At 45.1% G+C, this 13,636-nt stretch overlaps 1 protein-coding gene across 4 annotated transcripts in view; it reads right to left on the bottom strand.

The window, feature by feature from the left end:
- The window catches only part of LOC119404453 (MOB kinase activator-like 3), a 34,526-nt gene that overhangs the window by 14,073 nt on the left and 6,817 nt on the right, over positions 1 to 13,636 (bottom strand). Inside the window, exons 1-3 of one of the 4 annotated variants that reach the window (XM_037670952.2) lie at positions 9,362 to 9,449; positions 4,243 to 4,405; positions 1,944 to 2,037 (exon numbers count right to left, since the gene is read on the bottom strand). In XM_037670952.2, the coding sequence (XP_037526880.1) occupies positions 1,944 to 2,037; positions 4,243 to 4,405; positions 9,362 to 9,397 (293 nt within the window). In that variant the 5' untranslated portion in view covers positions 9,398 to 9,449. Of the gene's footprint in view, positions 1 to 1,943; positions 2,038 to 4,242; positions 4,406 to 9,361; positions 9,450 to 13,636 lie in introns of those variants that run through there. The other 3 variants (XM_037670955.2, XM_049418882.1, XM_049418883.1) reach the window with 3 other exon arrangements.

Below are 13,636 nucleotides of genomic sequence, written 5' to 3' on the forward strand. Positions count from 1 at the left end.
CTGGTATGAGTTACAGCTGCTGACGTCCCCTCCCTCAACGTGAATATGCGTTCGCTGCTCAATAAACTAACTCACTGCCTATTACTGTGTATACTGAATCCACCACAGCATATAACAAGGAGGTGTCACCACGTGCTGTCAAGACACTGAATTCGTACGGCACACCAAACGTGAAGCAAAAGTTCACTCTTGCAATCATCCCATCTTTCATACCCCTTTCCTAGAACACAGGGTGTCTAACCTAAGAAATCATCCATTTGACCTCCCTGTCTTTCCTCTGCCTTTATTGCTCTCCTGAAACTTCAATCTCTGTGTGCTTCAAGTATGTTAGCCCCATTCTAGGATCAAGCGATTCCCTGTGCCTTGTGCATCTGTATGGGCTGTGAAATTTTACTATGCATCCACAAACCACCCGTGATATTGACATTCGAGATTTGGTACAAACTTGCACAGAAAGTAGTGCAGAAACAGCAGCACGGGTATGCATATTCGCAACTACTGCAACACGGAAGCACTGCCCAGTGGTCTCCATGTGAAATATCATGTCAACTGACTTGTTTGCACTTATGAGCCATTATATTGAGTCACTGCACTATTTTAATAATGATTCGCAGGTCATGGTCCATTTTGATTTGCCTTCATTCATGCTTTGCTGTGTTTAGCTGACCGCAGTATATAGCTTAGTCATCAAAACCAGCAATGAAGGTGTAGCGTGCTATCAGGGCTGGGCAAAGATGCTCAGAAAGGTATTCCGGAATACAGACATCGAAATACATGCGCTGGAAGCCTAAAATACAGATATTGAGATACATATGTCTTTGACGTAACGGGATATTTCGGAGATACACTTGCAAAACGAAGAAAAAAGTATCCTGGAATACAGATAGAGGAATACAGATAAGATACTGTGCTACACTTTATTTCAGGGATGCTGAAATTCCGGAAAGACATTCACTAAGTGCAGCACAATACTGCGAATAATGTTGCAGTGCACTGAAACTTGCAAGTAAACCATATCTCCCGAATCACTAACGAACACCGGTAAATTGAGAGAAAGCATACACTCCTTTTATGCAGAAGATCTGCTTTGCTGAAAAGGTTGTTCCGTTAACTGCACTCAGACAACAGCAGCTTCTCAGTCTGTCTGCTAGGCAGCATCGGTTCAGCTTCCACACAAGACTCATGAACTCACCAAATGCCCCCCCCCCAAATTAGGGGTGCTGCACCAACTTGAGAGAGAGCAACTTTGTCCATAAGGCTGACAATATGGCCTCCATGATTATGCCGTTAGCGGCGTTGGACACTTTACCACATGGGCCATTCTGTGCGTGAGAGAAACCCTTCGCCACCCTCCCTGTGTTAACGACCGGTGGCATGCCTTTGCTTTGCTTAGCACAAAAAAAGTGTCCCTTGCAAACATGTGAGATCATTTCCGACACACAAGGTAACCAGATACCCGCGCCCAGCATAGTATTCGTAAAAGTATTTCACTACTGAGATACAAATACATTTTTCAAACATATCTCGATACAGAAATACAGATACTCAACAATATCTCTGAGATACTATCGCGATACTCTTGTATCACGACACTGCCCAGCCCTGCGTGCTATAGATGCAACATGTGCTTCCATCAAATACATCAAAGTTCCACTTTAACTGGCTCCACAAACCCCACATACAGATGTATGCATCATGCACAAAATCTCGATTACCCAAAATGCCAAAGAACAGTCCCAAGAAGATGGCAATGACGTCACCATCACGCGTAAAAATGTATTTCAGTGCAGAATGTAATTGCTATATACTAGAAAATCTAGAGCAGTCAAAAACTGTTTGAATATCATGCTTAAAAATCAAGCAAAAGGTAATTCAAAAGAGGGCATCTGCACACCTCGTAGAAATTCAATGTCGTAGCAGCAGAAAACCGAAGGCAGACTTACTTGGGGCCCCCTGACATCCTGGGGCAGCTCTCCTCAGTGCAGTAGTCAGAAATGGTGCCGTAGATGAGGTTTATCCGGTTGAAGAAGTCCACCACTGCAAGTTTAAAACAAGCACACCTCATGTTACAGTGGCACATGTTGGAGTATATCAACATAATTAGTTGTGAAGGTTGGTACATATACAAGTAGATGTACGCCTGCAATAGTGGGCACGCAAATATGCGACATAGGAACATCTACATTAAAACAAGTGAATATGGGGTTCATTGCGACTAGGGGTCCTATCGCGGAGCGATGCCTTTTCTGATGCTAATGCCTTTTATGACGGGCAGATGCTTTTTGCGCTTGCTCCTTGGCTGGACTTATGGGCAAAGTGTCGGTCTGACCAATGAGCTAGTACAAAAAGCATCTGCCCGCCACTCTTACTAATGAGCAAGAGCTAAAAGCATAACATCGGAAAAGGCACCACTCCGCAATAGCACCTCAGAAGTGATGTTTACACGCTGGTGTATAGGTGACAGAAGAAGCAAACACAACAAAAAGTTCACTCATAGAATGATGGCACAGGTTATTATCCTACCTTATTTAGATGCACCACAGTACAACGTCTGTGCACATAGATTTCTAACCAAAATATAACATGCCGACCCCACACATGTTCTGGAAATACATTATTTTTTTATCACCTGATTCCTGTTTCTCACCCTCAAATGCATTCGATTTTCTCTGGTACCCAATTTCGTCGTTCCAGTAGACCACCAGTCACATATATGCTGTGCATATTAAAGGGGCCCTGAAACACTTTTCCAGATAATCGTCTCATGGCTTCATTAACCCTTTCAGACGCCACCTATGAACAACTGTCTGTAAATGCATCTAATCGATACCTTGTTATTTCAGGGCACTGCATATTATATTGCAACAAAAATAATGTCAGAATACGTTAATTTATATGCGTTATAGTAATCATTCCTAATCACTTTGTAATTAAATATCTATTTATTCTGAAGTCATTCCTGCAGTGTTTTTGCATAAACAGAATGAAATCTCAGGCTAGAAATACCATGCAAGTTCGTTTTCGGTTATGTCCATGTTCAGCAAAGAAAAATTACACTTTTGACGTGGGTTGCGGGAAGCGGCACGACGAGTGACTCGTTGAATATGGTAGTGCCTTCAGCAAAGTGATGATATGCAACAGTACACTGCAAAATGAAGTTAAATGAAGACAAATTTATTATGCAGGAGGTTCAATTCCTCCAAAGCTCAATGTATCTTGCTCTTTCTTAGCCCCTAGTCGATACAAATAGCAAAAACAAGTAGTGCACACAATTGTGTACATAGCATCTCAATGGGTTAAAAAGGCTTATTGCCTCACGAATCGACTGCCAAAAATTTCTTGAATCCGTCAAGTATGAGCGGAGTTAAAGGGATTTGTCACACGCTTCAAGCACTTTCTCTCTCCTTTCGTACCGGAGAGTGCGGTGAAAGATACAGAGAGAGGAGGATGACAAACGGGCAAGAAGATGCGTCCCTTTGTCAGAGTGTGATGTGACCTTTAGCACTTTCTTTTAATTTTTTCTTTGAGCACGCGGCTTCCTTTCCGTGGGATCGTGAGCGCACGCATGGGCACGTGGCGGCATTTTGTGGCAGCTGCGGTAACTCTGCAGCTCACAATGCTCAAATCAGCCAACAGCCGTGGCCTTTGGGTATGTGGTGCACTAATTTAAGTATATGGCATCATCTGTAGAGAGAACAGGAAGCGATTTCTAGCTGACTTTGAGAATTATTTGTGAATTTCAGGCCGCGAGTAGCACTATAATGTTTGGCTTGTAAGTTCTCGAGAGCCTCGACTACCGATCAGCAGCGTTTTCTGACCATGCTAAAAAGTGTTGCAGGGCCCCTAACATGTATACCCAACAGCACTAGTTCTTTTTTTTTTTTTTATCAGACAGCTACTCGATGATCTACTAGCAATTTATTTTACAATAGGCTTTATATGAAGCAAAATATAACTGCGGCACATAAAAATAAACACAGAGTGCATACGACTACAAGCTCAAACATACGGCGCACTTGATTTCTGTCACTTATGAGTCTGATGACAATTTTCCTATTGTTGTTGTTGCAGTCTATCTCCAGAGCAGCAAAAGTGCACGTGGTCTCTGCATAATCTTGCTGCCAACTATGGCAACACTACAGTAATCTCAACTCCAACAGGCTCACTTTTACATATAATAAGCTTTTCTGCATAGACAAAAGAAACCTGTAGTATCATCAATACTAAACAGAAGCACATTACCGTGCACAGCCAGCCAGTCGTTCATGTCCTCCCTCGGTGGCAGCCGCACCGCGTCCCGCAGGTTGATGCCCGAGTTGAGTGACGCCTGGGCCTGCTTGTGCAGCGAGTATCGCATCGTGCCCGGCTCGAACTTCTTCTTCGGCCGGAACGTCTGCACCGATGACTGACCGATCGTCAGAACAGAGGCAGATTTGTTTTGGGAGGGAGGAGGACGGGAAGGATGGCATGCCGATCTCATGCATGCGCTCAGGCTACGGTGAAGCTAACTCAATGCAGCGGCACTGGAAGCGAAAGAGGTGACGGGCTGCTGCCAAACTGAGACTAGAGGATTCGGTTAGTTGGCAATGCAGTCTATATGCAGTCTATGGCAAGAATAACATGGGACATCTATAATAAAGCATGAGCAGCACTACTAAATGTCGATGAAAGCAAAGAGTGAATGGCCAGCACATGCGCTGGACTTGAAACAAAAATTTCACATTTATTGCCTATAACATGCTCTATACACACCTCTTAGACTTGACATATGTAAGGTGTAGTTTCCATAAAAACAATAAGATTTCTTGTTGAGTGTACAGTACATGTAGGCCCACTTATTCTTCTCTTTTTTCCCAGCATTATTGTGAACTCAAACCAATTTGTCCACCTATCTTGTCATTCTACATGGGATAAGAGAGAACACAAGTCAGATTTAATTTTAGTGGTTCAAGGTAAACAGTGATGAAATCATCCACAACAATGCTTAGCCTTGGTTAGCGCAGACAAAGAGCAGCCTCCACCAAAAATTTTGAATCTGAAGTAAGAGTGATTATATCATGAAATGCTAGCAAAAGTGGCCATTTCCATGACTGAAACAAAAAACTTTTTAAACTGTGTTCTTGACCACTTGACGTAAATGGCAGAACCCAGGATGCTGAGAACCAGCACAGTTTCTTGGCACGAACCACAACCTTGCACGGCACTTTCAGCATGATGAGAATGTTGGAATTCGTTGTCTTGGATGTGTAAAGTCTGTTAATGCTGAGGTTATCATAACCACAAAGCCGCAGCCAATGGTTGCTTAAATAAGGATATACCATCAGGCAGCGCAGGCAATATGTAACAGAGATTGATTTGTTAGTAATGTAAAATGTTAACAGCATGGAAACAGTACAAAGAAGAGGGATTGACATAACAGACAAAGCACTGCAGCTCGTATAGCTGGACATGACAGACATGGCGTACTAGTGTTCCACATCTCAACACTTGCCTTCCGGCACATTTAATTAACGCCAATAAGGCTGCCAACAAGGGCACCATGTAACCATCGCTATAACAAGCAAAGACCAGCAAACTCCAGTAATGAAAATGCTGGCCCCTACTATTTTGTGGAAGATCGCATTGTCACCTTAACCACTGCACATACTATCATTTTCAGCGTAACCTAACAGACGAGAGAATGAGCTCCAGTGCCCAATCACAACTGCACTTTGAAGTGACGCACAAGCACTCCCTGTCTAGCATAGCGTGATAACAGTGGTATCAGTGTATATGGCCTCATTTGTCCGTGGCCCATTTGCCACAAAGATAACAGGGCAACCCAAGACAGCGCCTTGTCGCTGTGGCACAACTTGCCGCTGCACTTGTCGCTGCACTTGTTGCATGCACTTGTCACTGTGGCACAACCTCTGGAGTGTGTGCGGTATAACAAAACTAATTCTGTGACTTAAGAGCAAAACTAAGTCTGTATTTTTTTTTTTTTTTGCTGAAATTCCATTTCAGTCTTGTCACCCATTACGACTGGCCGACTTCAGTGATAACTAAGACAGAGCATCACTTAGACCAACAAAAGCACAAGGAGAAAGGGAATTGAAACTGAATCATTATATCACTCCAATTTTTTTTCCCTTATCACTACCAATCTGTGCCATTAGCAGTGTCATGCGAGTGAGAGGGAAGAAACTGTCATTTGTAGCATGAAACTACAAAGGAATATGTATGGCTCTCTCGGAAAGAGAGTTTGCCGGTTGACGGAAAATCCATCCTAATCCGGGATTCAAACCCAGGCCGAGTGAACTTAAATAATACATAAAATAAAATAAATTAGAAATAAATTGGGGAATAGAATTTCACCTGTCGTTTATTGAATGCAAGCGTTCTGTTTATACAATTTCTCTTGTATGCTGCTTACGGATTGAAGCGTGACATCTGCACCTCAAGTATAACAACTTGTACACACACTTGCTCAAGATAACCGTATCGTGTCACTAGGAATCTGGCAACTAAAGGCAACGTTGCCTCCAGGCCCGTAGCCAGAAGGGGTGCCCTAGGGGCCCGGGCCCCGCCCCGAATTTTGATGAGGGGGGTGTTTTACTGAAAATAAACAATGAAAATATGTGTTTTTCTCAAATAGTCAAGGCCTTCACCAAGTGCCCCTCCACCCCCCAACCCCCCACAAAAAAATTCCTGGCTATGGGCCTGGTTGGCTCTGATGTAAAACAAGACAATATTACACCTATTGGACATGAATGGAAGATGGTGGAAACGAATTTATTTGCACTATTAGCCCTAAATTGTCACGTTTCAACCTGTGAGCACCATATATGTTAGGTGAACTGCAATAAGGAAGACACAAGAACACATTGCTTCGCACCATGAAACCATTCTGTAAGTTTTCAGGATGCTGGTTCCTTATGAGAGAGACAGAATTTTAACATTACAAATTATTATCTCAGCAGACACCACAATTCTTTTTGTCTTTTTAAGTGGGTTCCTCGCACCCTCATTTGCTGCCTTTCAGGTATGCTGCCTGCATAGGTAGCAAATTAACTACATAGATTACATGTCATGTTGAGCATCCAGCCAGTGAAGAAATCAGAGAAGTAAACTAAAATTATGCAAGCAGTTTCCGCAACAAAATCTATTTTGCCATTGTACATATTGCTAAATGTTTCGTCCCCAAGTAATCGTGAATACATAGTCAGTGAAGTGCGCTCTGGTGGGTAAAACATACACACAGTGTGTGCAAAAGTCAACACGTGTGATCAATTCCAGCAACAATCACTGAATAAGCACGGGTATGATATCTCACCAGCTAATAGTAGACAAACAGTTTATCTTGTCGCACTGCCTTGACTGCAGAACACAAACCAGCTAATAGTAGACAAACAGTTTATCTTGTCGCACTGCCTTGACTGCAGAACACAAAGAACGGCCAGTTTACAACCATTGAATGCAAATGAGGTAATCCCTTCCTACAGCAACGGAGACTACGGTATATTCCCAAGGCCCGGAGACGCACTTATCGGCTTGCGTCATCGTTAAAAGCTGCTGGCACGCGCGCGCTTTTTATCTGATCTGAACGTTGCCAGCACCGTAAACTTGACCCTCAGCGACGACAATTCCCAGTTTCACACGGAGAATACCCGTGAACCGAAGGTAAAGGTAAGAAAAAAAAGAAAGAGTCGCAATGCGGCTGCGGCGGAAGACAGCGGCGTCGCGAAAAGGAGGCGCTCGGCGAGACGTAGGAAAGACGTACGCACGCGAAGCCGGATGCAAAAGAGCTCCAACACCGACAAACACTACGGAAGACGTGTACGCGCTATCGCATCACCTAAACCGTCGCCTTCTCTTTCCTGACCTCTCTTCGACGAAGTGAATTGAATTCGCGGGTTTTACGCGCCGTAGGCTACACGACACGACGTACTCCGTGGCACGCACGTCGACGGAGACATTCCAGTTTGGTTCCGACCGCCTGACCGTCCCGGCAGCTGGGAATCGAACCCGCGACCTAATTTACCACGACGGGTCGCTCTTCGCCGAAAGCTACACGCGCAAAAGCTGGAGGAGGCGACGAACTTCCCACGTCAACTCAAAACCCCTCCCACCCCAACCCTTCGATCGCACTTCCGATCATCTGGCTTGGTTCCGTTCACAGGTCCCTTTTCGCTGGCCTCGGTAACAGCGGACGCATCTGCCCTGCCCAGGTAGCCTCGAAGAGTCAACAAACAACTTCCGAATATAACCTTCGTCGGCGCTTTTACTTGTTATTTTCGCCAACCAAAAAAACCACCGCGTCATGTGGTACGGGTGCATTCCCGTTGAAAACCAAGAACTAAAGCAAAGACGTCGCTGTCTATTTTTCTTTCTTTTTATACAGGCTTTCCTCTTCACATCTACGTACCACACAACAGGATGCGTGGAGCGCTGTTTCGAAAAAAAAAAAGAAACGTCTCACGTAGAGTCGCTTAGCGAACGAGGCTGTTACGAAAGACCACGGCATTGGAATGATCACCGTGTCGTTCCTTATCGGACCATTTAGAGAAAGGAACGGGGCCTGCGACAGGACTGGGCTCGACATCGGACGAACGAATAGTTGTTACTGTTAGTGGACTACCGCTAACTTCGTAAATATACAGCTGAATCACTACACCGCAGCCGTGCATCTACCCAGTGAACTTACACGGCGCGACGCCGGGAAGTTTGCAAAGGAATAAAAAAACAAAGACCACTTGGTGACACAGCAGTGGGTAGCACCGAAACATGTGGGGGCGATGTGAACGTCCTCAAATCATGATGGCAAGTTTCAGGTGTTCACGTTCACGAATAATCTGCGGCCGTTTTCACCGCAGCCTATTTGAGCTCCGATCTGAGCATGGAATCCACTGTCAACTAGCTAATTCTATCGGAACGATGGGGAAATAAAGGCAGCGTACAGTGCAGTGCAGAAGGGTTCATTCACTTTTAAAGAAGCGCTTCTCACAAAACAGCTGCAGTGCTGCCGTGGGCGTGTTGCGACTCGATGCCGACTTCGTTTCGACCTTGCGACGGCATCACGAGGTCTAAAAAAATGGATGACGAGTGATTGCTGTGTAAACACAGACGAAGAACTCTCCAAAACTGCCGTCGGGCAATCTGGCAAAGGTCAACGGGAGGCCCATGAAACATCCTTCTCGGATTCCGGACGGTGGTGCCATCACAAGTAGCAGCCGCGAAGGACAAACCACAATAACTGTACGCGAAATCCGTACTCGCATTAACGTCAGGCTGAAACAAACGATTACGCGGATCGTTGACTCCTCTCTGCGTGAGAATGTCCGTCGCCGCGTGCTCGGTAAAGCAAAAGCAAGCCAATATTTACCTTTCCCTTGTGGAAGAAGTCCACGAAGCTCGCCATCTTGGCTAGACGCTACATACGAGCGCGTAGAGGCACGTAACGAGTAGTGAAACTGGACGTCTGGAGGTATCCTTGAAGCTTTTACGCACTAGCGCCACCTTGTGCTGGCAATGTATGAATGCATGAAGCAGCAACAGGTAAGCGTAATATGCGCTGGTGATCGCGATATACGTGTGCGAATTACGGGAAAAGTGTTACGTTAGGCAGGGTAGCCTCCGTGGGATTACATACAACGGCGTCGACTGGTGCTGACCGGGCAACGAGTCGACACGAACGCATGTGTAGGCCAACACGTGTGTGTGCGCGCGCCTGAGCCATGTGCGCTTTGTGATCGTGCTACGGAGACAGTGCCGTGACTGACCTGACTCGCAGCGACCTCGACCAGTCGAATTGGGCAGCTGCTTGTCTTCTGACATACGAGGTTGGTAGTAGCGCCACGGTGCTACCCGCGGTTATGAAAGTTGCACGGAGTGAAGCCCCGACAACGGACCTTCCGTACGACACCCGCTGAGCGGGGTATATCGGAGAACAACCAAACAAGACAACAAACACACTTTATTACAACAACAACAAAAAAAGGAGAAGAAAAAGAAGAATATACATCTCTTGGTCAATATGGCTAAATCCCGCACCCGCACGACGAAAAAGTCGACCACTCCAGCGGAAGACGAGGAAAGTATGGTACAGTGCAGCAGCTGCGAAGGATGGACATACCTGGAAGAAACGCCTTTCGAAAATTTGGAAGAGGCAAAGGACAAGACATACACAGCAAACACTGCACCAAGATATCCACACTGTACGCAAGCTAGCATTACAGGAAAAAACAATGAGGGCAGAATTTAACTTGCAAGTGGATACAATGAAGGAGCAATGGAAAGCATCAGAAACTGCTCATAAGACAGCGATGAAAGAACTCATACAGGAGTTGAGCACTGAGCGCACCCTGCGCGAAGAACTCTCTACAAAAGTAGCAGCTCTACAGGCCGAAGTTGACAAACTCAGACCCTCGAAAGGCCACCTGGCCACTGATGACACCGATGTACACACAGGTGATGCTCTGTTCACTGAGCGAAAAAATGAACTCCAGCCTCGTGACTCAGAGCAACAAAACACTGCCAAAGTACTAAGCAACTCTATGGCAAAGATGAAACTGAGGAGGACAGAGAAGCAGGTCCATGGCTGAAGGTGGGAAAAAACAACCGCGTAGAAAACCCCACAAAGGAGAAAGGCACAACACAAAGAAGCAATGAGCAATCAGTTCCAATGAAGTGGAAACCACCCAAGCAACAACTGAGGTACACACAGTCGCAACACAGACGCTCAGTGGTGCTCGGAGACTCAAATGCTCACCGCCTGAAACGGCAGCTCCACAAAGACTGTAGCGACTGGAGACTCCGCGTCACAACGAAACCGGGAGCAACAATGGAGGAGACTCTGCTTCGAGCTGAGAAAGAGATAGAGCAGGCAAATTCAGCTGAAACTAAGCTCCAACTAATCCTGCATGTTGGTTCTACCGACATACTGAATGAAAAGAGCCACACAGATCTATCGAACAGTTAAAACAGAAACTGACAGCTTGGAGTCAAGCTGATCCCCAACACCACTATATTCTATGTGCCACACCAGAAACTGACACCACGAGGTCCACACGTGGTAACCGCCTGCCGAGAGTGGAACAAACAAGCTAACGAACTATGCACCATGCTTGGCCCCCAGGTAGAATTCTTCTCAACTACAAACCAAATGGACGGAGACTACCTCGAGGACATACACTACACTGAAGCAACAGGCACCCATGTTGGGCACCTCCTGGCTATGAAAGTAGCCAATTTTTAGGAGTTTACAGGGAACATCACGGCAGCCCCCCACAAGCTCGTCGACGTCTACCAAAACAAGACCACACAATGCGAGCCTTCCTGAAGCTATGACAACAGCATTCACACAAATGAGCCAACCGAACCGTCGCAGGTGAAGAGAGGCAAATGCCCCGACCAGCCCACAGAAGAAGAAAAAAACAACCCAAAAACACAAGCGCAAGTAAACCGCAAGCAGAGACGTATAAGGCAAAAAACAATAAGAAAGGAAAAAGAATTCAAATCTGCCTACTAAACATACAAGGCGGCAGTAAACTCAAGTGGGCAGAACTACAGAACCAGATAGACAAAGAATACATCAACATATATGCACTTACAGAGACCCACCTTCGAGACGAGGAAAAACCACTCTTACACACAGGGCTTAGTTGGCTTGGCCAAAACAGGAGAAAAGGACATAAACGAGGAGGGGGAGTTGGGTTCATAACAAAAGACCAGACCACACAAGAGGGAAAGAATGCCTGCCAAGAACACATGTGGATTACTGCGAAACTCGATAAATGTGACCTCAACATATGTGTTGCCTATATGGCTACCGGCTCAGAACAACAAACTCTGAATGAAGAAATCTATAACTGCATAAAAAAGACATAGAACAAACATATAGAACAAGCCAATCCTCCTATAGGTGACTTCAACTGCCACATAACTGAATTGGAAGGCTATGAGAAACATGCAGCCGACTTTCGCAAGCTGGTCAAGCAATGTAACCTACACATAGCCAACCTGGACCCTACATGCAAAGGGAACATACACATGGTCACGCAGATTGAGCAAGTCTGCTATTGACTACGTCCTATACAACGACAAGGTCTCGCAGAACCTACATATAACATCCATACACATAGACGAAGACAAATCCAACAACTGTGGAAGTGACCACAACCGAATTACAGTAACCCTAAAACAAAACAAGACCAAACGAACTCTGCAACTGTGCATACCAAACCACACTGGAGAGTAAGAGATGAAGACCGCCTCAAAACTTCGCAGAAGAATTGGACCAATCGATGGAGGACTCTCTCACATATAAAGAATTCATTGAGAAATGTCTATCCGTGGCAAATAAAACCATTGGGAAAACAACTGGAAAAAACAGAACACGGACGACACCATGGTTCGACAAAGAACTAAAAGAGGAGATACAAGAACGAAAGAAACTCTCCAGACAACACCGACACACACCAGCTGAAAACACTAGCCTAAAAGATGCCATCTGGGAAAAATACCTAGCTCAAAAGGGAAAAGTGAAGGTGATGGTTGCACAAAAGATAGACAAAGCATTCAAGCAACAAGAAGAACAAATAAGAAAGGACACGTCAACATTACAGCCAGAAGTTCTGGAGATATATTCAGACCATGGAACCCACGAAATGCCCGGCCCAAGATGGTTTCTCTCCAAACAGGAGATGGCGGCAGTATTCACGAAAAAGGAGAATAGAACAATACATGACACACCATTTTAGATCTGTACAAGCAAACTACGACATACCAATACACCAACCCACAAATATCACAACAGAAGGCCGATCTAAAGAACAGAAAGAAGCTGAAACTCTGACCTGGGAGATCTCGAAAGGAGAATTAAAACGACGCATCGGTGCCATAAAAAACCAGAAAGCATCTGGCCTTGACGATATTCCAAATGAATTTCTGAAAGCTCTACGTACAAATGCCCGAAAAACGCTGCTCAACTGCTTCAATGACATCCTAAAAACAGGTGACATTCCAGAAACATGGAAAGAAACTCGTATACAACTTATCCACAAAGGCAAAGGGAAAGCAGAAAATGACATCAATGCCTACCGTCCAATAGCAGTGCTTAGCAACGCCCTGAAACTCTTCAGTACAATTTTAAATCACAGGCTACAAACCTATTGCGAAAAAAAACGATATACTCTGTGAATCACAAAATGGCTTCCGACCCTGGAGACGCACAAGTGACCATATATTCACTCTCACTCAAGCGATAGAGATGAAGCACAAAGAAAAAGCACAACTCTATCTCGCCTTCAAAATACGACTCGGTCTCTCATGCCAAACTATGGCAAAAGCTGGAGGATGTACCCCTAGATAAAGAATTTATTGAACTACTGAAGGCACTCTATGCAGATTGCACACAGTATATGATCTCCATGGACATAAATCCCAAAAAGTGAACCTAAAGGGCCTGAAAACAGGGGTGCCCATTATCACCAACCCTATTTAATCTATTCATAAATAATCTTTTAAGAAACACTAATGACAAGGGACCTGGGCTGAGACTCTCGACGATAACAACAGACAACCGAGAAGTATACACCAAAATATCATGTTTAGCATGCTGAGACCATGTACTGATAGCTGAAGCGGCAACAGACCTCCA

Source organism: Rhipicephalus sanguineus, chromosome 9 (assembly GCF_013339695.2).
Source record: "Rhipicephalus sanguineus isolate Rsan-2018 chromosome 9, BIME_Rsan_1.4, whole genome shotgun sequence".
NCBI classification, from domain to species: domain Eukaryota; kingdom Metazoa; phylum Arthropoda; class Arachnida; order Ixodida; family Ixodidae; genus Rhipicephalus; species Rhipicephalus sanguineus.